The sequence below is a fragment of the Myodes glareolus genome, chromosome 7 (genome assembly GCF_982192425.1).
Source record: "Myodes glareolus chromosome 7, mMyoGla1.1, whole genome shotgun sequence".
Classification (NCBI taxonomy): Eukaryota; Metazoa; Chordata; class Mammalia; order Rodentia; family Cricetidae; genus Myodes; species Myodes glareolus.
The window spans coordinates 30,368,853-30,396,016 of record NC_142032.1 but is presented as its reverse complement, the minus strand read 5'-3'; the positions used below and the strand labels follow the sequence as shown (position 1 = coordinate 30,396,016).

Genomic DNA, 27,164 nt, shown 5'->3' with positions numbered 1-27,164 from the left:
TCCAGGCTATCGCCATTGCCCTGGGTTGCTTCCCAAAAGTTGAAAGTCCCTATTGCTGAAGACACTTGAGAAAGGACTTGGAAGCATCAACCTGGAACTGACCCGGAAGCCTCTTCTCTGAGAACTAGCTTTCATGGGACCAGAAAGATGCTCTGTAAGCTGCAGAGAGAGAGAAGTAGTCAATAGTCCTCCCCAACTGTGATGTCTATGAAGCACAATGACCAACACAGCAAGATATCTCCAAAGGAGCAACAGTAGTGGCGCTTATCTCTTGGGGGTAACTAAGAGCTCAACAGGGAGAAATTCATGCCTTGTATGTAAACATGCTCTACTACTTATGGCTGGTGAGTCTATGAACACTAAAGAGAACCAACAATGGCCATTTCCCTATACCAGTATGATTTCTACATCTCAAATATGTATACTTACATATCCAGATGAATTAGATCTTACTCCTCAACAGAAAGCTTCTTTTTCTAGCAGACAGAGAGTACCTCAGAAAGCCACAACTGGTCAACATGCAGAGAACAACTAACCATGGGGTGCCCATCCCCGGTAGATACACCTAAAACACCACATTTACACCCAGAGTGCAGGCGACATTTCAGAAGAGAGAATGGAAATGTTGTAAGAGACAGAAGAATAGAAAGTTTGGTGTGAGAGGTTGTGTTTTGTATCAACAGGAAGCTGTTGCCATAAAAAGCCAATAGTATGGTAGCCTAAAAGACCAAACAATAAAAACACCAGAAGACATGACAACATGGATGGGGAAAGTCTCAAAAAGCTCCAGCCCTGGGTGAAAAGCTGCAAATAATATTGCTGAGAAAAGGAAAATCAGTCTTCTTCAGGGATGAGCCCCTTTGTAGGTTATCCAATCCCAAATGATCAGACATAAATACATACGTGTATTAGTAACAATTAAGGGACTTATCGAGTTGTATTTATAAATTTCTGTGGGTGTATAACAAGAAAAATTAAAGAATAAGAGGCAATGAATTTGAGATTGAGGAAGGAGACAAAGGAGGTGGAAGAACAGAGAAGAGGGAAGTTTAATAAATATAATACTCATTCATATATTAAGTACTCAAAATTAAATGAATTATAGAAAGTCAGATCTGACCACATCCTTAGTGTTAGGGAACTGAGTATAAGGATGTGAGACTGAGGACACCCAAGTTCATGTCCTTCAGCATCTATGTCTTTATTTCAAAAATAAAAACAAAAAAGTTCAGATTTTTACCCTTAAAGAGGTAGTACGGTCAATGGTTAAGGGTTTAGATTCTAGAGAACTATTTAGACTTTATCCTAATCCCATGGAGTCACTGGATCACTCTGAAGCCATCCCAACCAAAGTGCCAGAAATCCAGGAGGAGATCAAAGTTTTTCAAGCAAAGAGAAGACAGTTCATGCAGTTGAAAAACATAAGACTTGTCACAGACTTTGTGTCAAAAACAATGCAAGGCAGAACACAATAAAATCGGATCTTTAAAGTAAGGAGGAGGAACAAAGAACACAAGCTTGAACTCTACAGTCACCGAAAACAGCCTTCAATAGGGAAGACAGAACAAGGACAGCCTTCCACACACCATTAATCTCAGTGCCCATCTCCCGGGATTGTTAAAGAAACCAAATGCTTTGATACACAGAAAAGACTCTAAACAAGGCTTGATGGACAGTGAGCATGATGGGTATTTATTAAAAACTAATAAGAAAATAAACAAGTGAAACTTTTCCAACCCTGTTTAAAAATGATAACACTCCTAATAAAAAGACTGTAAAAGGCCACAGACTCATGTCCCCGGGAAGCAGTCGTGGTTAGTGCAACTGTTTTAGAATGGTGTCATGTCAACAGCTAGAAGACAAAGTCAGAAAGTTTGAAGCTCTGTGTTAGTGAAACATATTGCTGCTAATGATTTCATTAAGAGTACCTCATGCTGCAGTTCATTGATAAGTCTCTTTTACATATATTATCTCCCTTGAATTATAACATGGCTTGAATTATTTAACTTTTTCATTCATTACAAATGACTGCTAAAAAAATTCCTCTCTGAGCAAGGCCTTGGCTAGGGGACTTGGGTAGGACAAAACCATGACATTTCTCAAACTACTTGCAAGTAGTACCTAGAAACAGTAAAAATAAGAAGAAGAAAAAGAATAATAATAACAATAATGAGGAGGAGGAGGAGGAGGAAGACTGCCAAAAAGACAGTATTGAATCCGCAGTGCTTCTCTGAGGGGAAGAACTCACTGATAAAACAGAAATGCACCGAAGAGCTCATTCTGGGGACACCAGCGGGCTTATCTAAATAGCAGAAAGGATCATAGGTCTGCCTTGAGTTTGTTTGTTTGAGCAGATCGAGTCTCAGTTTTCTCAGGTGTAAAGGGGTATAACACTGCCTTCCTTACTGGTCTGTAGTTAGTATTAATAAAACAAAGTCACGCAAGACTGTAATAACTTATAGAGGTATAATATGCAAAGACTGACAAAGTCTCTTACCAGTTGGCTTCAGACAGCTTTGGGAGTTGGTAGTCATAACAGCAGGGAAGTAACATAACATTTCAAATTTATTATAGAAACGATGAGGCTTGAAGTGATGTTGTATTTAGCCATTCTAGCCTGAAATATGTACAGTATTTCTGTCAAAAACAAGGTAATTTCACTCAGTCATCATAGTAAAGATTCAATCATGGGAACAAAGGATAAAAGCAAGAAAGAGCCACTGACAGAGAAGAGGATCAAGAAAGGAAAGGTTTTAAAATCTGCAGACAAAGCACAATGGGGGAACATTTCCCTTCTTACACCATGTTAACATTGTAATCCTTAACCAAAAATGGAAAGGAGAAGAATCCATCCTTATTTACCTCCCAGCTTAGACTCCGGACCACTTGATAAACACAATGCATTCTGTTAAACATGTCTGTTCAGTGACTACTAGGTTGTGGTAAACTGGTTTCTGAACTCTTGAAGTCCTACAGCACACGTGAAGACATGTGTGTCATGCATTGGTCTCCCAATGATGTTGAATTCCCCTCTGTATGCTGTGAACACCATTGGTTAAAATAGAAACTGTTTCAGCCAGTGACTTAGCAGAATAAAGGAAGGCAGGAATTTCAAGCAGATAGAGGAGGAAAGAAGGCAGAGCCAGGGAGAAGTCATGTGGCCACTACGAGAGACAGTTGTCGGGCACCAGATGAAACCTTACCGGTAGTACACAACCACTTGGCGAAACACAGATGGGTTATTTTAGGATGTAAGAACTAGCTAGAAATATGCTTAAGCTATTGGCCAAACAGTATTGCACCTAATATAGTTTCTGTGTGATTATTTTGGGTCTGGGTGGCTGGGAAACAAATGAGCAGTCTTCACCAACATCCCGAGATTATCTCTCCCAAGGTAATGTGTTAGCCTTTCCTTTCTGTCAGCCAATCTTTCCCTGAACCAGTCTTCCTCCCTCTGTTCCCAGCATGCTTCAGCCACAATATTTAAAGTTGCCCCTAAAAGGCTCAAAAGAGCTCCCTCTGGCCACATATGCAAGCTGTTCAACAACTGTCCCTGGCCCAGCTTTGTTTCCTTAAGACACAACAGAATGCTCAGGCTATAGGAGAGACTCATTTCATTATTCGCTGAACTATCGTGACCCCAAATGAAACTGAGTTTGGGGGTCTCAGGATGCCTGCTTGAGTTTAGAGTTGACGAGGAGTTCAGTTTACAAATATGTGATTGGAATGGGTAATTAACAAAAAAATAAAAAATAAAATGCTCAGTGCTTTGCAGTCGCTGAATGCAGACACTGTCTCCCACAGAGTGGGTATTAAATCAATATTTGATGAAGACACAGTGAACAGCGCTGCACAGCTGCCTGTGTGCCTGGGAGAATGGTTTTAACTGCAATCTGGACATTTTCTCACAAGGAAGACATTATTGGGCTTAACAACTTTCCCAAGAAAAGAAGCGATGCAAGCATTTTCTCCCTCAAAAAGAAATTTAAGGTAACCCACAGACCCTGTTCTGTCGCAATGTGGCTGTGGTCTTTCTGGGGTGAGTTCGAAATGGTCTGGCACTAGATTTAACACACATGGCTGTGGATTTCGGAGAGTCTCTATCAAATGGTCACCAAAGACACATTTGCTCTGCGCGAAGAAATAGAAGCATCAGCCTCGCTCTGTGTTGCTTGAAAAACAGGAAGCAAAAGAGCCAAATATTCCAGCCCAGGCTTTGTTTATTTTTAACTCGGGATCACATGTAAGCCTCCGAGTCAGATCTCTGGGATCAAAGAGCAAGTCTGAGGTCACACACCAACTTTCCCAGGCCTTTGGGTCTTTCGCCTCTTCTGCCCTTCTTAATATGGGGATAAGAGCAAAGCGACCGGGTGCCATCCAAACATCCCGCCTCATCACTGGCAGGCAGAGTCAACAGAGATTCAAAGTCTGGAATTTTTTTTTTTTCCTCGAGATAATTTTTCCCTACAAAAGCCCTATTATGTACAGCTGGATCTGATTACTATCATTACTCCTTTAAGGGATGATTATCCTTCCCACCAGGCTACTACAGACAGCTAGTTCATAAAAATAAAGATAGCATCGGCTTTCCACTGGCTGACATGATGAGAAAGTGATAGAGTCCTCTGGGGCATGCGCGAAATGAAAGAGAAGCAAGCTGCACATAGCCGGGGCTCCTGGAAGGAGGAACACTGTGCTCCATCAGCAGGATCAATAGGCCTAAAGCCCTGGTCGCTTCCTATCAGACAATGATGCAGAAAACGCCAGAGCAAAGCTCAAAGCACCCAGGAAGAAAGAAGACTGCAGTGCCTAGCATGCAGCCCTAAAGAACTTCAGCACCACAGATTTTCCATGGGAGCAGCCAAAAGAAATTAAAGTTCTTCATGGTTCCACGGGGCTTAGCGATATCTAAAGTGCCCTTTCTATTTCGATCCATACACGCCATGTTACAGGACTCGGGATTTTGTCATTATCCAAGGAATGCTCCCTGCACAAGTGAGAGCCATTAACTAAGATGATTTAAGCAAATATTGTTCAACCATCGGGTAGCCTCTCTATGTTTTTGTCAATGACTCAAGTCATCCAAAAGGAGGATTTGGAGGGAACCAAAGGTTTAGCATTTATAATTGAATCCACTTGTTAGAGAGGTTATATTCAACACTTGAAGATAAATAATTATACCTGTTTTCTTCTTGGGTTCACACTAATTCTGGTTTAGAATTTTTCTAAAGCCAAGAATCTCCTTGGAATAAAATCCAAACTCTTTAACACAATCTCCAGAGCCAGTGGTGGGCAGTAAGAAGCAGCTCACATTTACAAAACTAAGTCCAGTTCTAGAACTTTCCAAAGGTAACATGTTGGATCCAAGGCATGTGTTTTCAGTAACTCATTTTGCAAGTAAAAGAAAAATTTAAAGGAAATTAGTTGACCCCTGATCCTTCCAATCCATGGACCATGTTCTTGGCTATGCTTAGCTTCACTGCTTTCCTATGAGCTGGACTCTGCAGAGTTTAGAAACTTGATGTTTGTCAGTCTCTGACCAAGTCCCCAGAGAACTGCCTTCCTTCAGTTTCTCCAACAAACCAATATCTCTTGCTATGCGTGTCCTTAGCTCACATACTACGAGACTCTTCTTGATGGCACAACAATATATTTCTCACCCTTAGGTCTAGTAGCAAACTGCTTACTCCCAACTATATCACATGTCAAACAGGCTTTTCCACGCCCCGCCTTTTATTTTCTTCTATTACCTTTCAATTTGTCTTCATCCTAGAAACCAACACAGTTCGACAGTTGTACTTTGAAGTGCGTCTCCCCATTTGTTGTTTTATTTTTTTTATCACTAAACTAGAGGTTCCTTATGCCTAGGACCACCACACCTTCAATAGCCAGAGTAATCATTGTCACAAAGTAGACACACAGGTAAATAACTCCTCTCTCCCCTCTCTCTTCTCCCTCCCCCCTCTCTCTCCAACTGGAAACCCCATTACAACCATCTGTCTTCACAGTGCCTCCAGAAACCATGCAGAAGGCACAAAACACCTTTGCTCAAATATAGAAATACTATGGCTGTCTGTGTTCCCCCTGACTAATCACAAGGAAATAATCTTGTATCTTGTACTTTTCTTGAAATGGCCACAGAGAGTTTATGAAATAAATGAGCAGACATTTAAATACTTTCATGTATAGGTGGAATCAGAGAGCAACGACCCTTAGTCACCGATGGCTTGCAGGTTTCCTCCTAAATGCATTTTAAATGCTTCTATGTGGTCGTTTCTAATTATGAAGTTTTCTTCAAGTTACATAGGAAAATTTTTGTTTATTAATTCACCATTTAAAATATTTTCATTCAGCTCAGTGATCTCAGATGTGGGTAGATTTTTCTGGGACCCTAGAAATAATTGGTAGTATCTGGAGACATTTTGCTTACTGACACTTCATGGGTAGACTCCAAGATGTTGTCAACACACACACACACACACACAGACAAACATTCCACAATGCCTGACAACACACACACACACACACACACACACACACAGACAAACATTCCACAATGCCTGACAACACACACACACACACACACACAGAGAGAGAGAGAGAGAGACAGAGACAGAGAGAGACAGAGAGAAATTATCTCACCTAAAATGTCCCATTACCAGGTTAAAAGTTTACCCAGTGACTATCAGTGGAGGCTACACTGCCCCCTTGTGGAAATTTAAAAGATCGAGGTTGTCTTCCAGCTATCTTTCTCCTAAAATACACAGAATTCTGTGCACTAATTAATTAATTCACAATCTACACAATTTTAAATACCCTAGGGGCATTCAGACAGGAGGAAAATATTCATAACCATCAAATCCTAGGCCTTAAATCCATTTTACATGTAACTGGTGTATTTAATTTTGCATGAACTTAAATTGTCTTAAATTTGCTGGGAATGCAACTACCATGTAAATTGAGAGACAAGAGGACTTGACTTTGTTAGAAACTTTTCAGATAATTGGTATCTACTTTAGAAAATGGAGCCGCTTGACAGGGATAGCACCAATGGCCAATACCAGAGTGGCCAAGACTCCAGGTGAGTTTCAAAAACACTTTCTCTGTTGCATAAAACGATGTGAGCAAAAGCAACAGGCATTTTCTGTCTTCAGTTCAGCTTACCACCTGCTTCTCTTCTGGTGATAATCGCCAACCAGTCTACTATATATACTGATATTATATTATATAATATATATATATACTATAACGTGTCATTTTATTATGTATCAATTCCCATTTCTTTCTTTTTGTATTATACTTAGAGTACTATGTACATATTGTACACACACACACACACACACACACACATATATATATATATATTTTAACAATTATATGTGCAGATAAGTTACCCATGGGGAATGATGTATTATGAAGGGAAACTGTTGCATGTATTTGGCTCTAAACCACTGCTCTTGCCAATCATGACCTTTTGGAATCTCAATTCTTTTTCCCCAACATTATAACCAACCCTCACAGCATCTGGCCTTCTGCAAATGTAAAAGAGACGCCCTTTATATCAGTACACAAATAAGTGGCATTAAGCCAACATGAAGCAGAGCCAAAGACATGGTGGGGAGTGGAATTCACTGCTTCACTTGCTCCCTAGAACTCCACATCTGCCTTTCAAGCTACCTCAAAACAACTTGGCACAAAAGAAAGCCCCTGAAAGTTCACACAATGTGAGCAGTAACCTTTCCTGATTGGAGCTGACCCTCCCTCTCACCCACATAGACATTTGGGCATTTCTAATAAAGGTTTGATAAAAAATAAAGCAGCTATTTGAATTACTCTTCACGGCAGTGAGAAGGCAATGTTTAAAAACATCTGATAGCAGACAGCTGGGAGTAATCAAGGACAAAACAAAGACAATGGTAGCAAGAATCTGGGCTCTGACAGATTCTTTTTAGCAGAGAGCTTCAACAAGATCATACAGGACAGTGTGCTCTAAATACTTTCTGTCCATCGTGGAAAGCAAAACTATTCTTGGAAAACCAGGCCTTTGGGCACATCTTGATTAGTATTACTATTTAGTGATGTGTTGGAGAGATGGTTCAGGGGTTCAAGTATTTGCTTCACAAGCTCAAGGCACTGAGTTCAAACCCTCAGCAGCCACATGACATGCACTGGAGGGCATGAAGGTAACCGGCACTGGGGAGGCGGAGACAGGTAGATACCAAGGGCTCATGAGCCAGACGTGTTAGCTGAAATAATGTGTTCCAGGTACAATGAGAGATCTTATCCCAAAAATAAAGTGGAGAACAAAAGAGGAAAACACCTGAGCTGACCTTTGTCCTTTACACACACATGAGCAATTGCAACACAGCACATACACAGCCATACATGCACATACAGAAAGAATTAGCTGATTGGGCGGTGGTGGCACACGCCTTGAATCCCAGCACTCGGGAGGCAGAGGCAGACTGATCTGTGAGTTCAAAGCCAGCCTGGTCTACAAGAGCTAGTTCCAGTACAGGCTCCAAAGCTACAGAGAAACCCTATCATTCTTGCTTCTCCAGAGGCTGTGATAGGAAGCATCACAGGTTCAAGGCCAACCTGGAAAACTAAATAAGATCTTGTCTCAAAACAAAAAGTGGTGTAGCTCAGTAGCAGAGCACTAGGCCATGGATTGGATCCCCAGTACTATTAAGATAATCAATTAATTAATTGAATACACTTCCCTCAAATAAATACATACTATCACAATTTTAATTGCATTTTCAAACAATATCTGGACTTTGTCATATACCTATTTTATATGCAAGTAAACCACTAATTATACTATATAACTAGTTCATATTGTTAAACTTCTCTTAAATAGTTTAGAGGCTTATGGTTTTGGGGTATGGTGTAATAGAACTGGCTGAGCTAACAAAACTCTGTGGTTATATAATAAAGTGTGTGTATATCTTAGCTTGGGGTAAAAGTGGGAAAACTGCCTAACTTCTACATTTAAATACATAAAACAACAACAATTGTAAAACCTTTTACACCTAAGTATAACCTGGTCTTAGAGAGTGTGTAACTTTAATGGACTTACTTAGAGCTTTTCTCAATTAGTATTTATGTTAACACTATTTAAGTTTATTTCTTTTCATGAGATCCTGGTAACCATAAAAAAATAATTTATCAAAAGCACAGGGAGCTAAAGCATTGAAATTCTGTTTCCCTTCCCCTAAGACAGAAAAGTTCGGTGTACATTAATGAAAACTATTAGTCACTTCTCACTCTCAACCAAAGTTTGGTTTCATCTGACCAACAGACTATCAGTTAACACCATAACCTTGGAAAATCCAGAAGCTGAGGGGAGTGGGAAACGCAGGTGGAAATGCCCTGCAAGGCGAGAAAATCTCGGCAAACCTTCCGTCACCTGTGTGGACACGCACCGTTCGCCCTCCTCCCCCATCTCTTTTCCATGGAACCCGGCCGACTCAAGAATTTAGTGAGAGCTTTGCACTGGGGTGAGATGGGAGACAAATGCATACTCTGCAGTGTAGTGAGTTAAATACGGGAGGTTCACACCCACCCAGTACTTGTAAACTGGAACGTATTTGGAAACAGGGTTTTCACGGATGCAATAAACACAACCGTATAGTTGTGCTTTCACGATCAGTGAGAAACGTAGACACAACCACTGTGGAGGACAGTTGTGCAAAAGTGAAGGCTAGCAGTGTAATGACATGCGCACAAGTCACAGGGGCAGAGACATTTAGTGACCTAGAGAGGGAAAAGATGGCCTCCCCATCCGTCTTCAGGGAAGACTCCCAACGCCTTGAACTTGAACTACTCATCCCCAGAACTATGAAAAGTACAAAAATATTCCTTTATTTTGAGCTACTTTATGCTCATTAGGTTACCTGGCCCTGGGAAATAGCACCTCTTGACCCTAGACCCTCACCTTGTCCGGACATTTCTAGAGATGTGTCTCACTCAGGAGGCGAGGAACACATTTTGGGGGATCTGAATTTCCCCTTGGAAATGGGGTCTGGGTCTTTTGATGCAATGAGTAGTTTCATGCGCACTGCGGCTTTGGAAAGGTCAGAAGGTCCTTCACGCTGTCTTTTGTCTTCCCAGTTCTCCCCGCACACCTGCTGTGGAGTATCAGCGGGCAGAGCCCGAGAGCCCGGCATTCCTGCCCCAGTGAGTGTTAGCCTGTCCCATCATGTGATCCAACTCTGTCTTCTCATGTGCACAGAGCTCCTGGAATGGTGGTAAATAATGGGGACACAGCAGAGGGCCGTGGGACTGTGGATACCACCAAATTAACTGAGACAAATCAGCACCTTCTCTGTGCGCACTCTTAATCCTCCATTCATAGTTCTTATATTCCTACATTTTCTCTTATATTCCCAACTAAATACTTCTTCAGAATCATTTCCCTGACTTGGGAACAAGCCTGAAACCTTGTCTAGCACATGAGCCTGGAAATTACAAAAGTCGTGGCTATCTTTTACTTCATGCTTGCTTTGGGTTCTCAGCACAGTGCCAGTTTGAAGCAGGGGCTCTTACCCCCTTTACAGAGGTGAAGCAATTGAAGACACTGAACACAATAAATGAATGCAAGCTATCAGAGGCCTGAAGTCCAGGCCTTTGTAATTCCACAGCTCCATCTCTTTGCCTCTGTATTCATGTGTGTGTATTGCCTAGGAGGGAAAAGAAGAGTATAATGCATCCTCTAGGCGCTCCTAGGGAAATGAGTATGTCTTATGATGCAGTCCTTATTAATGTAGCATTTAATACATCGGTTCCCATTCCTGTGTGTAACTGCACTCTGTTTATACTGAAAACTTAACTCCGAAGAGGAGGAGAGAGAAGAAGAAAGGAGAAGAAAGGGGGAACAAACCAAAGAAACTAACTGGTTACGATCTTGCAAGCTAGTTGGCTTCAGAAGATCGGCCATGCAGATGCTGAATCATTCAGGCAAATTAAACTTGAAAACCATGTTTCTTTGGCTCAGAGAGCCCATAGCTGCAGAGGGGGTCCTAACACAGTTAAGTCTGTTAGCTTATCTACGAGCCTCTAAAATTCTTCCCTAGAATGGCAAATTTGTAAGAAGCTATGTTGAGAAGGAGGGAGTGTGAAATTTGTGCAGAGAAACAGACTCTTCTATGGATGGGAATGAAAACCAAGTGAGTCCTAAATATGGCCAGTGCCAGAGAGCCATCTGTGACTCCCAAAATGACTTCTAAAACAGGGTCAGAAGTATTCCAGTGAGCAGAAGCAGCTCCAAGTGTGGGCTGAGAAATATGGGAAGAACACACACGGCTCCATTCCTGGCACAGAGTTAAAAGCACCTTATATATTTGGCCAATGAGGTCAGAAAGAGCAACCAATAAGAGTAAGAGCTGCATTTACTGAATGACTACACTGTACGAGGCACTCAGCTAAATCCTCCACATGCATGAGCTCATCTGAACCTGTCAACAACCGGGGGAGGCGTCTTAACTGAAGAGGCGGAGGCTTTCGATGTGTTTTTGTATGACAACATCAGATTAAGAACACAGACATTTTTGATCTCCAAACACTTCATATGTCTTTCTACAAATTAACTGACCAGACTACCCTGGGAGAAATAAAATCTAGAATAATATTTGTTCACATGGAAAAACTCAAATATAATTTAAAAAACAACAAGCAAACAAACAAACAAAAACTAGTCTCTAACAGCAAGCGGGCACTGGGAACTCTCATGGGCACAGCTTAGTGTGAACCAGAGATACGGCTTCCCTGTGACTTTCGGGTATGGAGACAGGAATCTGCTGTGCTATGGCGATGTCCACAAGCCTCTCCATTCTATCTTTAAGCCTGTGATGCAACTGGCAAGGCAAGGCGCGCCCGAACATAGAAAGTGAGAGGAAGAAGGACAGTGCTGGAACCCAAGGAGCCAAGGATGAAAAACCATGTGCAACTGTTCACAGGGTCGCTACAGTCATGTCCCAGATGTACAGGACGCCCACTCGGGGAAGTTCTTCCATTGCTTCCATGTCTGTCCTGAATCTGACCCAAGTGATCCTCTCAGAGTCCCTGCCTTACCATTAGTCCTCAAGAGTCAAGCAGGGCAAAACTCTTCTTAAGCCTGGAATCTTCAAGAAGGGTGGTGCGGGGGGGGGGGGGGTTTACACATGCCTCCTTGTCCTTGTTTCGGTCATGGCTTATATTTAAGATACATTCTAAGTGGGGTAGTATATGGTACCGAAGGGTACCTGGGATGTAATCTCAGTTCCGGTCACTAACAAGCCTCTGTAGTTGGCAAATCGGAAATTTTCAGAACCTCTGAATTTTTGATTTGTCTTTTGGAACTTTCTTGTTTCGTGTAAAAAAAAAAAAATTGAACAGGCTATTTCCTAAAATCCTTTCCAAGCAGGAGCTTCTAGAAGCAGCTTGTTGGAAAACCTCTCAGCCCCTGGAAAGGTTTTTATTCCGCACATGCTAGAGATTTGCCCGGGAGATTTATGCCCGTCATCTTCAGCAGCCACAAACAGCCCTCGACCGGTACTTGCTTACAAAGCCTATAGGAGATAAGCTTGCGTACATATTTTTGCAAAGATGTCAAAATTAACCTCAACGAGATGAAGTATTTTGTCGAAAGTCTCACAATCCACGTGTGAGAGCATTCAAGTCTGCGAACATCAAGACTAGTAGTTTGTTAATCACCATCTACTCCTGGGTTAGGCTGAGTTACAAGTTCTCCTCTGTCTACCCTTCCGGAATTTCTTTCCCTTACTTTAATGTTATTATTGGGCACGGGAGATGACTCGGCAGGAAATGGCATTGTGGCACTTGCCTCCGAGACTACCACCCTGAATTCTGACGCTGGAACCCAAACGAGAGAAGAGAATTAACTTCTGAAAACTGTCCCCCCGACACCCACCTGCGCCCGTGGCACATGCGTGCTGACACAGGACACAATAAATCCATAAATAAATGTAAGAAAAATTGAAGCTTAATGCTGATTATCTTTAATATTATTGGACCGAGATGCAAATACATCCTTGCAAACATACCTTTCAGCAAATCTAGTTCCGTATCTCAACAATGACAGAGAGAGGGTGGGGGAGGGGGGGGACCGGCTGTAATGGAAATGCGAGCCTATAAAAAGGAAGCTGTGCTCAGTGACTCCAATACCATATATGTCCAAATCTTCCCACCAGTCTTCAAAAAGAAAAAAAAAATGCAGCTGAGAGACTTGGAATTTGTTATTTTCCCAAGTGGGAGAGCCTGTTCCTCAGAGCCCTTCAAATATCACAATTTTGTTCTGATACAAAGAAAAGCAAGTCACTGTGATTTCTACAGAACGCCTTTGTTATAAGAGCAATCGCAGCCTTAGCTTTCAAAGTCATGTCTTAGGGACTTTGGGTTTTTTCTTAATTTATAAAAACACACAGAAAGGCATCCATGCAATAAGGATATATGAATCTGAAAAGGAAGGGGACATGGAAAATATGGCTTTCAGAAGAGTATGTTCTTCTACCTACAACTCAAGTCGACAATTACATCAGACCTTCCCCATGTTTCTACGATGGTTGTAGAAATGATGTCTTTTTAGAAAACTGTCTTAATGGGTAAAGGTTAAATTTGCTGATGCTACCTTCGTGCCTTTTGCTTTTGAGTAAACAAAGACATAGATCATTTCTCTCACACACCAAGCACACATATTCTCACATGAATTTCAAGAGTTGAGCTAAAATTTACAGTGCTTGACTTGCCACTCTCACTCCTTGGCATTCATCCCATCTATAAATAAACTTCCTTTCCAGCGCTGTCTACAAGAATATTAGTTCCATCATCACTACTGCTCGCAACAACAACACCAAAAAATAAATAAAACAAGCAGAAACTACCAACTGAGTTAAGGCATGGGAATAGAAGGGAGTAATATATGGATACGAGAAAGACTGATATGGTGATTTGGCAAAAGGCCTAGGTACTGTAATTAATCAGAAAAGGAATAGTATACAAAAGAACGATTCTACTTTATGGAAACAAACAAACAAACCACAGCTCCAAAACAGAGAGTTCTCTCCATATAGAGGTTTGCACAAACACATTTAAGTTCAACACTGGCATTCTACTGTAGGACAAGTAGAAAAGACTACGGAGATTAGTTGTGAGTGTGTCTAATGTCTGACAAGTAGCATGCATGTCTGTGCAGTTGAAGCAAGTGAGGGAACAGACAAATTCAAAGACTATAACCAACAAGTTTGAGGTGTAGCCTTTGCCCTTAGCTATGGAGAAGGCATGATGAGATTCTTAGGATGGTAAATATGATCCAGCACTACACAGAAGAAGATGTCATTCGCCCTCGAATTCCTCTAATATCTGAATGGCCACAGTGCTGCCGGCCTGCCCTATCTTAAGTACACTGCCTTCCTAGGATCCAGGAGACAGGCGGTAAGGCTAGATAACCAGCCGCTTTCAAGGCAGGATACCTCAAACCAGGCAGTTAAACTTCAGGAATTTGCTTTGCAGAGATAACAAAGGGAAAAGATGGGGGTGGGGGGGTAAGGGTTGTAAATGCCTGCTTGCTGTTTGTGGCTTGTTTCACAGTGTATGGCAACAGGCAGGGTAATTTCTGCTTCGCCCTGCCCACACCAGGAACAAAGCCCTCCACTGGGTCTACACTTCATTCTGTCTGCAACAACAGGCTTGCTAAAAGTTTCTGTCTGTAACCTAGGAACAATATACATTACTGAGCTGAGACACATTTTGATATATAAACAGCTGCGAAGAAGTGTATCACATAATTCTAAAACACTTTTCACAAGGACAGTTTGCTGTCAACTAGGGCATCAAAACATGCACCACGTTAAAGGGTTTTTGTTTGTTTTATTCTCCCTCTTGCTGGTTTAAGAAATAGCCAACACAGTAGTGAGGAAGGTGGACAGTTTAAAAGACTAAATAAAAGCATTAATTCTAAACCGAATTGTTTTTACCAGAAGCACAAGCCCCTTTGGCTATTGAATCTCACAAGACAGACACCTTGCTCCTCCCCTCAAGGTACCATTCTCTGAGCCTAACATCACAAAAAATACCAGCCAGCAGCAAGATTACATCACGGTCCCTGGGGGGTTCACATGACAAGAGGTCAGTCACAGAGTGAGTGAAACAGCCTTTTACAGGAAGACTGAACGGCTCTTTTCCGAGGGAATATTGATTCACAGTCTTACAGACTGCTAGACATGATCCACAATGCATCCTAACTGAGAAGCATTTTATAGTTAGGATACCTCACAAAAACAATTTTCTAAATATTTAAACATCCGCATATCTAAAAATCACATTAACTGGAGACCACAAGGTATATTGTTTGCTATATTGTTATTCAAGTATATTAGAGATGAACTGCCTTTTACAGGGTCTAATTTTTCTTATAATTATTTTCTTTTTGCTTTTCCCATGGGAGGTGAGTGTGTGTGTGTGTGTGTGTGTGTGTGTGTGTGTGTGTGTGTGTGTTGGGGGAAGGGAGTTCTATTTATCTCCTCAAACATCCATACATTTTAGACCAGTCTTAACTGTCCATGAAATATTTAGTTTGCCTCAGAGGCATACAGACATTTTCCTCAGGTGACATTAACGTTCAAAGAACTCTTCACGCAAACTGTCTTTTCTTCAAGACAACCCCCAGAGAACAATTCACTTAGTGTTTGAAACACAGGCCCTCGAATCCGCACTGAGAAGAAAGAGGTTAATATGTGATCCATCACACATTTTCCAAACTTGAATCCTATCATCAAGAAAGTTACGTTGTTGAGGATACATTTTAACAGTCACCCAAAGGTCTTGATACACCGCTAGTGGGTTCCAACTATTTAATATACTTCTTCTGCCATCTTGTGGCGACAGCTGAAATAGCGCCCTCATTAACTATCATTTCTCCTTCCCAAGCCTTTCCTTATCTCTGTTTCTGTTTCACAGAAACCTGAAGGCCTCCCTTTCACATATGGGTGAGCAGATGACCTGATGCATTCTTTAGAATAAAGAATAGCTTTGTACATTTCTTTCCCTGCATTTAACACATTTCCTTGCTTTATTTAAATATCCATGCTTACCCATCCTCCAAGTCCGGCAGGAGTAGATCCAGCACTGTGGACCCAAACCAGAAAACCAGCCTGGGGTGGGTGGTGGGTGGGAACAGGCGTCAGCCTCCTTAATTACTTCTGGGATTTGCTGTTTGCAAATTTATGATCTGTTGTGGAATAAAAGTTCTAAATCTGAAGGGAACTCAGATGTTTTTCTTGGGTCGTATTAATGGAACTCTTAACTAAACTGACTTAAAGAGTGTATTTCATAAAAGCCAATGATTCTAATTCCGTGTCCCCAGTTCAATTCCCCCGACTCTATTGAGAGACAGCTATGCAAACTATCTAAAGAAGGGAACAGAGAGAATCCAAAATCCTTTAAAACATGGTATGAGCAAGCAAAATACCAAATATGAAAACCATGTTTCATTTCTTGTGGGAAAAAAAGAAAGACTTTAAAATAATAGCTCCTCAATCTCTGTGTGGCCGTATCCATGTTATACACAGTCTGCCCTTCTCTATTTTAGAAAGTCTGCTAAGCCTTAAATCTCAGCTTATTTTAAGCAATGTAGCTACTACGCAACATGGATCCCGTGTGTTAGTCAAACGCTTTCTCTCAGCATTTATTAAATCCTGACTACTAGCATAAAATAAGTTCACTTGTACACACTTAGACTCGATCCTTGGCCACCAATAACATGAACATTGTATCCTGCAGACACGGCTTTGACCTGTAAGCGCTAAGTTGAGCCTAGGGAATGTAGTGCCTTTGTTTAGAAAGAAGCAGCTTTAGCGAGAGTCACAGAGTCAAGAAGCCGAGTTTTCGGAACCCTGGATCTTCTGAGGGGCTCTTAGGCCTTTTTTTTCTTTTTTCTACAGTGACTCACAAGACAGATGATATCCCCATGTACAACACACTCCTGTGGAAAGACAAGGCCATCTGCGGATTACATGTCATTTCCTGCCATACATTTGTAAGCCTCCCATCTAGGAAGCCAACTGGAACTGGAGAGGAGGCTTTCCCTGGGGAAATGCCTTGGAATGCACTCAACCTTGGTTTTTAAGAAACAAATAATTCATGAATTTTGATTTTTTTTAAAAAAAGGTCCTTTATTCATTTTCACCTTATAATCAATGAAATACAAAACATTTTGTTATGATGCCACAGTTGAAATCTGCTGGGCTAAGAGGAGATGCCAGGGTGAGTATTTGAGAGTCATCTTACTCTCGACATGGACTGCTCACTGAATAGGAAGTGCTTTTACCCTGGCAGACACAAGCTCCTTTCACTTGTTTTTAATATATTCAAGATATACCTTTTCTCTGAGAAGCAGTTCACGGGAGAGAAAAGCATGGTAAATTGCGGGTTTTATTTGGTTGGAATTTTTCCTGTAAACAGACCTGGTTTCTACTCAAGGGTTTACAGCCTAAGATATAAAAGAATTTTCTATTTTCGGAATCTCTGGCACACGCAAACAAGTCCTTTGGTGACTGTGTAATACATGAAGTGAGTTTCATCTACACTGTGTGGGCAATGAGAGGCATCGGGAAAAACACTAACATTTACCCAAAGGCTTTCGAGCTGCTTGTTAGACAATCCTAGCACCCTATCATTGAATAAACAGACCCAGGAATATTTCTGAAAGGCAAACACACAAATATTTTTAGGAGCCCTGAAGGGTTTTAGAATGGTATTTTTGTAGCATTTTGAGGTCTGAGTGCTCAAAGGAAGACAAATCCAGGAATTTAAAATATATTTTGAAGCGCTGGCTAAATTAGACGACACACACAAGAGAGTCTTAATTTGCAGCAAGTGTAACGGAGAATTTAGCAGCTGAAGTTGCATCATTTCTATCACAACTTAAAAAGCCAAGCTAATTTCTACTTAAGTTACAGTAGATGCCTTAGACTGCGCCGGTTTGCTTGTCTTTCCAATAAACGCTGCCATAAAATCAGCACAGTTATGTTGCCACCTTGACACCAATGTGTCATACTCTGTAAAACAAGAAAATCAACTCAAATACCGGGATAACAAATTAACTGCTAACGATGAATTCCCAAGAATAAATCAAATATATATGCACCAAGGAGAGAGTGCACATGCAGCCAGCGCTTTGGACAGGGCAAATTTCAGATATTATTTTGTATCGTGTGCTTTTCTGAGGCAGTATAGGTTTCCATTCTATTCCCCCACAAAATGATATTAAAATGTTTACAATCACAGAATGTACCAAAGTTTGGGCTCTGTGCACAATCTCTAGAGCTTACTGTGGAGATTAACCACTCCACAAAAAGAATCTGTTGTTCCAGAATGAAAATATTAAAACAGGAAAGGCGTTCTCTTAAGTCCACGTGAAAGACATACATGTCTTTTAAAGACACACAGCTATTTTAAGGCATTGTGAATCTTCACTATAAATATTATTCCTTTAATTTATGAAACTCAAATTACACATCCACACACGAGCACACTCATGCGCACACAGACCTACCTGAGGGCATAGACAAGTTTTAAAACATACCCATCGTTTGAACAAGTACCCTTTGCTGCACGTCTCTGTCCTGAGACTTTTGCAAGCAGTCAGATCTGACAGGGCTCAAAGCTACCAAGCTACAAGCTAGAAACACAGATCCAAAAGAGGAACCCACAAGTCGGGAAGAGTCAAAACCAAAGAGAGGGGTGAGAAGATAGAGCACCGGATACGGGAAGAGTGACAAGCATTGATGCTTGCATGTGGTGCTGGGTGGCAGCATAGGAATATGCACCCAATAACACACAGAAGCATTTGAAAAGCTACAAGATACCATGAACTGCTTTAGAACAACAGATGTAAAAAGGAAGCCATCTTTTCTACAAGAACTTATTTGAGATAACCTAGACAAGCTGTCTAAATAACAATCATTATATGAAATGTAAATCACATATGGGATCAAACAGTAATTTGGTATATGTCTGCATACAAATGTACTTTGTACATCTGTGTGTGTGCATCTCTGTGTGCACATGTGTATTTTTCATTTTCTTTTCTTTTTTCCTCTTTTCTCACCAGTGAACCGACAGCACAACATACCAACAAAGCCAGAGTCAAGGTCAATATCCCTTTCTGACAATTCCCAAGCTTCTGAACTTTCACTTTTGGGAAACAGGATATGCTATCCCTGGTTTATCTCAGAGCTCACAGTAAGTTCCAAAACCTACAAGAAACCTTGATAACGTCTGACTCTGAACCCCGATAAGAAAATTCTCAATGGGAAACAAAAATAATTATTCATACCCTATGCAGCCATGAAACCACCTGGAAATCTTATCAAAAGAAAAGATTTGGAGCATTCTCAGCATCTCTGAGTAGCAATCTCAAGAGCCCACTGGGAAATAGGACCTCGGTCAGGAAGGAGGAAGAAGAAAGGACATGTCTTGTTTTGTCAGGTCTGGTTGAAATTGCTTTGTGCTAATGGATACATGGTTGAATCTAAGTATTTGACCTCTGTTTATATCAGTGATTCAAATGAACAGGAACTCCTGACACAGGCCGCTCATCTCGTAAATATTCTTGGTTCCAGAACCAGAACTGAGTACTAAGAAATATCCCTTAAAGAAATCTAAATTAATGGCATGCCGAAGTTATCAGTTTGGCATCTCAGATACAGACGCACAACCAAGAAACCTACATTTTCCTTCTATTTCTGAGGTGTTTTCAAAAGCATGCCCACAAGGCTTTGCTCAGTTTTCTCCTCGCTACACCAGGGAACCACCCCTCTCATGCACAGCATGGGCTGAAAGTCCATGTGACATCCTAATGCTAAACCTGCCCCTTTCAAAGGCATGGCAAGATAGAAGCTTGTCCTGCCCAAACGTCTTATCCCATGCCATTAGCTTGCCTTCTCTTCAATTCCTGCTCAAAATACTGTTCATCTGAGTCAACGAAATCAATGTTCTCTCCCCAAGGTTGCTGTGGGACTATATGGTGTTCCTCAGAAAGCTATTGCTTTTTCACTTTGATGATAGAGGTATGTTAAGATGGGGAAGAGTAAGCACATGCCACTCTCCTTCCCTGCCCAGCAAAGGCAGAGAGAATCCAAAGGAGGCAAAGGTAATTCTAATTCCTTTAGCAGTGTTGATGTTTATCATTGCAGCCTGGAACAGGACACTGAGCTACAGAAGCCGGGAGAAGAGGAAGCTGAAAGACCGCTCAGTAACAATCCTACAAGAGCAGGGCTGCCTGCAGACATCACAGCTAAGCAGGCCCGTCAAAGGTACTTAAGATGGCTCCAAGAGTCCCCTGGTCCCTTTCTAATGAGGTCAGTTTAGCTCCTGGTAGGTCCTTTCTACCCACCGAGTGATACCCACTGGTTACTGAGATGGAACTAGCCCTGGTCTGGGACTTCCCAGTACACCTATTATGTGGACTCAGAACGAGACGGTTTGGGTTTGAAGCTGGTTGTGGTGGGAATGAGCTGGGAGCCTATAAACAAGTCACTAGATTCGAAGCCTCACACTCCTTCCCTGACAAAAGTGGGTACCCTTTAGATGTGCTACAGTAAAACAGTGAGTGACCTGCTGCAGTAGGCACTGGTTCTAGCACAGTGTCGAGATGGGAGAGATACGCTGTCTTTATTGTTCCTTTTGTCATTGTTTCAAAACTCTGTGTGTTTCTAATGGGAACCCTGGGTGAGTAGCTATTGTTAGGCCCACACAATACAGCCCCAACACACTTTATTGTAGTTGTTTATATCAAAATGAGGCCCTGTCTCTTGACTTAGTCTGAAGGCCAAATTGCAACGGTATTGGATCAGAGATGCAAGCGGCAAGGGTTTTCTGGGACATCCAGTCCAAGGTATCTATGTCCCACGGAAGTTTGAGTCCCAGCTGATCAACTGGCATCATAGGAAGCGAGGGATTCAGGACAAAAATAGCTCCAGCCACTTTGGAATACAGTCTGCTCTTATTCTGGGAACGAGTTAATATTGATTCTAGCCCATGCTCCAGCTAATTTAAAACTTGTGTGCAGTCCCCTGTGTATACACTAGTTAATAAGACAGCCAAAATGAGGAACTCGTATGAAAATTCCGGGAAAAGAATTGAGAGAAATCGGAAATTCTGGATGGGAAGTATACGCACAGAGGGAATCCAGTTCAGAGGAATCTATGGGAAATACTTGGAGTTCTTTGGCAAAACGAAAGTATTTAAGATATCATCGCCATCATCTGAAAGAGCCTGCAGTTTTCAGTGATAATCACTTGATCCCTCCAGAGCATTTCTTAAGGGGTCTGTAAGTGAGAGCCGCAGTAAGTCAGATGTTCTCGTTTTAAACGTGATCATCACACTGTACACTTGATACTTATGCTTGAGAGCTTAGATCTTCCTCTTCCCTGGTATAATTTTCATCTAAGCATTCCTTAGATACTTGGATCATTCTTAATGGAGAACAAGCATTATATCCTCTGTGGACACATGGAAATGTGGATAATTGGACCGAGTTGATTACAGCAGTAGATAAATTTCTCCCGTTTCCTTCCACTGCAATAAAAGCTTCAGATATGTTTTGCTACCTACTGTGTAAATTATTTTTAGATTACAGACTCTAAAGCATAAATTTATAGGAAAATCTTCCTTTAGATTTCCCTCCAAAAAAAAAAACCCTAATTCAAACTAAATTTATCTCCTTTTCAGTATAAAACTGGAGTGTCCTAATAAGATTTGAAATGACCCTTCAGAACTAATAGCTATCATTCAAATTATAGTTGAACATTAGGACTTTGCAATAAAGCCTTCTATTTCGGTCACAACATGTCACTGGAGATGAACTATCTGCTTCCTAAACCCAAATACCTAAAATACCGGAAGTATTCTTTTATTCTGAGAGTATCTTGTTTGATATTAACCCTCATCATTTAGAAATGCCTTTCCAAGTGTTTTTCTTCTTAGCTAAACCAAAGTGTCTTGCAGTTGAGAACTTAATACTGTCCCTTTAAGTGAGTGCCTAATTCCAATGGATATTATGCCCATATATTATACCTGTCAAAATTCTTTAAATGCTAATGAGTCACCTTACTGAAAATAAACTGCATGCTCCCTTTTGAAAACTTGGAAGTACGCACACGTGGGAAAACATGTACCTCAATTCTGTGTAAACCAGGACAGAGAGAAGAAAGCACTTCAGATGCTTGTTCAAGACAAAAATAAAGGTACCCTTAATCCCTAAACATGCAAGAGCCACTCTTGAGGTGAAAGTTCCTACTTCAATAAGAAAACGCTGGGGTGGGCGTGGGGGAGGGGTCAAAAGGGGAGATGTTTCATACGAGGCATAAGCCATTTCCTCTTCATAGATACAAAAACTTCACATTCTTTAAGAATGCTTGTCGAGGAGGGCGGGGAGAGTCTCTGTAAGCTGGCGCCTGTAGGGCAGGCTCTGGGAAAGCGCGTTTTCTCCCTCCAGTTCTCTCCAGACCCTGGTGAGAATTTCCTTTCGGCTGTGAGGCAGTATTCTTACTCTAAGGGCACAGCCCAGACACGAAATCTGAAATTTCAAAAATGCGATAAAGCTCAAACCGGCAGCCCTAGGAGGCAAGCAGCTGCCTGGTGACCGCTGATGAAGTGGCTGCTTAAAGAGGTGGGCAGATTGATTCCAGCTGCTGAGCGCCGGGCAGGGCAGCGGCCGCGGAATGCACAGCCAGGCGGAGGCAGGGCTGCAGTGGCTCCCCAACCTAGGGCCAGGCCAAAGACTAACTCTGCAGTTTCAGCCTAAGTGGGAGGGGAGTGGCCTCGTTCCGGGCAATAGGAGCTTCCAAAACAGGCTGGGCCAAGAGGTACCAGTGTCGCTTCAAAACTGGAAGGTGACTCAGGCTATCTGAAAGCCCTCTGAGATTGGTGTTCAGGAGAGCCCGTATTTTTCTAAGTGGTATCCTTTCTGGGGATTCCTGTTTGCTTATCCCCACTCACTCCCAGCTCTGGGTCTTCTGACAGCTTAGGACCCCCGTGTGGTCCGTTTTGCCCGCCCATACTGTGATCAATACACTCGGGAATCGGTACAGTATAGTGGAGGTGCAGGAACATGGGGGCCTTGGAACTGGCCAAGAGGGGACCTATGATAAGGCTTGTTCTTTAGAAGAGCTAACCTCAAAATAAGAGGGCTAAGTTTGTGTGTTGGGGCGGCGGGGGAGGGGGAGGTAGTAGTCCCCCGGGGGCCCCAAAGTCAGACAGCAAGTGATCTAAGAGGAGGGAAAGGGTAGGAGGTAGGCGGGCATGAAGGCATGCCTAATGGAATATTCAATATCCTGAGAAATGCACTTTCGGCCCTGCACTTCCAGAGACTAAAAGCCAGTAATGGGCTTTGGAGTCTGCACTTCCTCTCCCTAATGTCCACAGGGCTTTAAGGCTGCAACCGATCGATCAGGCTTCTCTGAGAAGGCGGCGTGTGGAGTGCAAAATCTTCCTCCTGTGGCCAGAATCCACCCAGCCTCCCATGAACACCCCGGAGAAGCTACACAACTTTGAAAAGGAAGGATCTGGCTCTTAAAACGCCAGGGAGGAAGAGAGTGAGAAGCGAGGTGACGCCTAGAGAAAGCACTCCTCTTCGCTCCCTACCCCAACTTTTTCAGGAAGGGGTTGAAATCGAAGCAAACAGACCCGCTGTTGCCCTTGCACTGGGCTGAGAATTTGTCCCTAACCTGCTTCACGTGCAAGGTGACCCAACCTCCACGAAGCCCAGGGCAATTAAAGAGTGGCGCTTCTGGAAGGAACAGAAGCGGAGCAAATGAGCACCCAGAGGTGGGGTTTCGTGGCCTTCTCTTGATGACGTCACAACTCCCCTGACAGTAACCCTGTGAATAACCCTCCCCTCCCAATCCTTTGCTGGAGGATGGATCTATTGGGTGTGGACCAGCCCCCGGTCCGCCCCAAGCCAGCCCGAGCCCTCTTGGCAAAGCTCACTGTATCCAGACAAACTCTGTCCCTGTACTGAACTCGACCCCAAACAGCCTCAGGTCACTCCGCGGCCTGGGTCCAGGGGTCGCCTCGGGAAGGTTCTCCAGGCCTGGGGACGGTCAGGGTTCAGTCCCAGTGTGGGTGCCCCGAGAGGCAGCAGCCAGAGCCGTCGAGCGCAGGGTAGCAAACTTTCTGCGGTCCTTCTCCCCACCCCCACGCCACAGGGGCGCGTCTCCGCGAAGAGCTTGCCTTTTCCCAGCCCGCCGGAGACAACCACAGCACGTGATGCGCAGAAACAAAAATAAACACTTCCCCTTCCCGGACCGCCACGGCGAGCAGGGGGCGCCCTGCGCTATCCTGGAGCCGCAGCCCCCCGGCCCCGAGCACAGTCCCCACGAACGCCGGGAGAGAGTGGCCGTTACCCCCACGACGCCCTGAGCCTACCTCTCGGATTTGGTGAACTTCCGGAACGCCTGGCGCAGGTCGTGGAAGGACCTATAAGTCTGAGGCTCGGCAGAGATGCCCTGTGCCCGGGTGGTCCGCGGGCCGATGTGGGTGGAGGGCACCGGCAGCACCGACTGGCATTTGTGGAGCTTCCTCTTCAGCTCCTGGATTTCTTCCTCCTTCTCTGACAGCCGCTTCTCCAGCTCTTTGATCCTCTCCTCCTTGAGCATGAGAATCTTCGCAAAGTCTTCCTCCAGTTCGCTCATTTTTATGGTTAAGCCAGATCCCCCCCTCTCTCGAAAACTTTTCCTCCCGCGGCGCGCCGGCGGCTGGGACAGCAGAGGAGCGCAGCAAGCCGGGGACTGGGGCGCTCAGCCTGGAGCACTGAGTGTGGCCCCGCTCCTGCGATCGCTTCTGCTGAATGGACTAGAAGCTCCAAGGGGAGGATGAGGCGTCTAAAAGGAAGGAGAGGAGAGGCAGAGTGCTAATCCCTAGCGTCTCTGGGGAATAGGTGATTATCTTTCATTGAGAAACCAATTAGAGCCGCCCTTCCTCCCCTGAGACCCCCCTCCCTCGTCCCCCTTTCCCAGTCGCTTGATGAGAATAGGCGAGCGCGCCACCCCACCGAGAGCCTGGTTGGACCAGAGAGTCTGCGCTCACTCCATCACACAGTAACTCTTCTAGGCTATATGGTACCAAAAGAAGGGAGTGGGATGGGGTGCTTTATGACACTTGATCCTTGAAATAGCAACAATTACCATGTGATCTCTCGAGGATGACGCAGTGCTTGTAACTGGATCCTGAGAGAGAGAGAGAGAGAGAGAGAGAGAGAGAATGTGTGTATGTGTGTGAGAGACATTTCATAAATATTAAATTGCCTTTAGACAACCTAGAGAAACCCATCTTTGTTTTCACCATTTCCTTCTTTTCTGCTCTGCTTGCCTGGATGTGGTCATGAGAGAAGGCGCATGTGTGTGCATCTCTTCTCACTGTCAAGTTCTGCGGTTGAGACCTTCACTAATAAGAATGACCGACAGGGCAAGAGCAATTCCGAGTCTGGGTAGCACATAACTTTACTGGAAACTGTGGACTAAACAGTTGGAGGGCAAGTTGAATGAGCATATCATGATGAGCCAAGTGTTTACGGAGAATTGAAAGGCCATGCGTTGGTTGTGAACAGTTCAAAGTCTGGATTTTATTTCATCTACTCCAGTTAAATATTGTATGTTGAGCATCCCAGTATCATCTTTCAAGGCTCTGAAGTGGCTACTGCAGCTGCTAAACTGCTGGCTTACCCTCCCAGTTGAGTTTGGAAACTGAAACTGTGTTCTTTGTTTCTCCCTTTTCTGAGCATCCATCATCCCACCAATGCTAACGGAATTATTATAGCCTTTTGATCCTGAGTATTTAGTAATTACTACACTTTAAAGATATCCATTGTACACCACAGAGAGCATGATTTATAAAAAACAAAAGTAAACATTGTATTCCATTTATTTGGTGAATGGGGGGCATTCTTTCAGGTAATGAGCAACAAGTTAACACATTTTAGTGGATGAAACTAAAACACAGAGTTCCTCTTAATTAATAATCATTTCCCTTTAAAAAGAAAAACTGTGATTTTTACTTACAAAATAAAAAACAAACAAATAAACTACCTGGTCTGAATCAATACATAAAAGGAAAGCAATCATATGGTTTGTTTTTTAAATAGACCCTAAAATACGTTTTCTTTTGGAAATCTTTCTATTACCTAGTGCTAGCCTGGTTACAATAGGTTAGAATTACTAAGCAGAACATCTGGATTTCTTAAGGGAGGCAGGTACCTCTACCCAGATTCAGTTGTCTGTGGTGGTGATGGTTACTACCTGTCACTACTCTACCCCCCCGTGTGTGTAAAAACAGGATCCACTATAATCCGTTTTAGAAATACTCAAAATAATGGGTATTTTAAAAATACTCCATGCAAAAGCCTAGGGCACAGTTCCAACATTGCTTATGGAAACATAAACATAGTTTCATAAAGATTCTTGTGAACTCACCCCATGTCTCACCTTGTCTTCAACAAAGACAGTTTTTAAGTGCTTCTTCTGCCGTTAAAGGTGTCGTTTAAGCCACATATACGTCAGAGCTCTAAACCCGCCACTTTCTTTCTAAATTAAACTTATTTTTAAGTTGGACACTTTTAACTTAAATAATGTTGGTGACTAATGAGAAAAAAACCTCATTCATTAGCTTCAAAATATGTAATTTAGATCACAAGGAAAGTCCGATGAGCTGCCCTAACCCAATGACCTTATATTATAAAGGAAGGAGATGAAAAGTTGGAGACAAAGTCCAAGTCCAGGGCAGTATATACGTTTGAGTTCAAGGCTGTGATGTCATGGTGTTGATTTCTCCACCGCTCTGGTTCCAGTTTCAAAGCTGAAAACCTAGACATGGTAGGATTCCAGTGTTCCCACTGTGAGATGTGGCCTTTCCCTTGTTTCTCCTATATCTGTAGCAGTACCTCTGTTGGAGTAAAAGTAGTAATGAAACTTTCTTTCATTAATTAAAGGTGAAGGTCGCCATCTAGTGCCCTTAGAAAAAATTTACTAAAAACCATCTTAGTCACAATGAAGTTGAAATTGTTTTCTTAAATGCTTATAACAATGTTTTCATGTTCTGGGGTCAAAAAAAAATTGAAAATGTGAAGAAGGTCATGTTAAAGAAAAAAATATCCCTTTTAGTCACTG

General features: G+C 42.7%; 1 protein-coding gene across 1 annotated transcript in view; it reads right to left on the bottom strand.

Annotated features, from left to right (window-relative positions):
• Prkg1 (protein kinase cGMP-dependent 1) overlaps positions 1-24,967 on the bottom strand; it is a 1,163,909-nt gene extending 1,138,942 nt beyond the window's left edge. The window contains exon 1 of the mRNA XM_048438824.3: positions 24,430-24,967. Within this exon, the coding sequence (XP_048294781.1) occupies positions 24,430-24,695 (266 nt within the window). The 5' untranslated portion in view covers positions 24,696-24,967. The remainder of the gene's footprint in view (positions 1-24,429) is intronic.
• Positions 24,968-27,164: the final 2,197 nt, after the last annotated feature.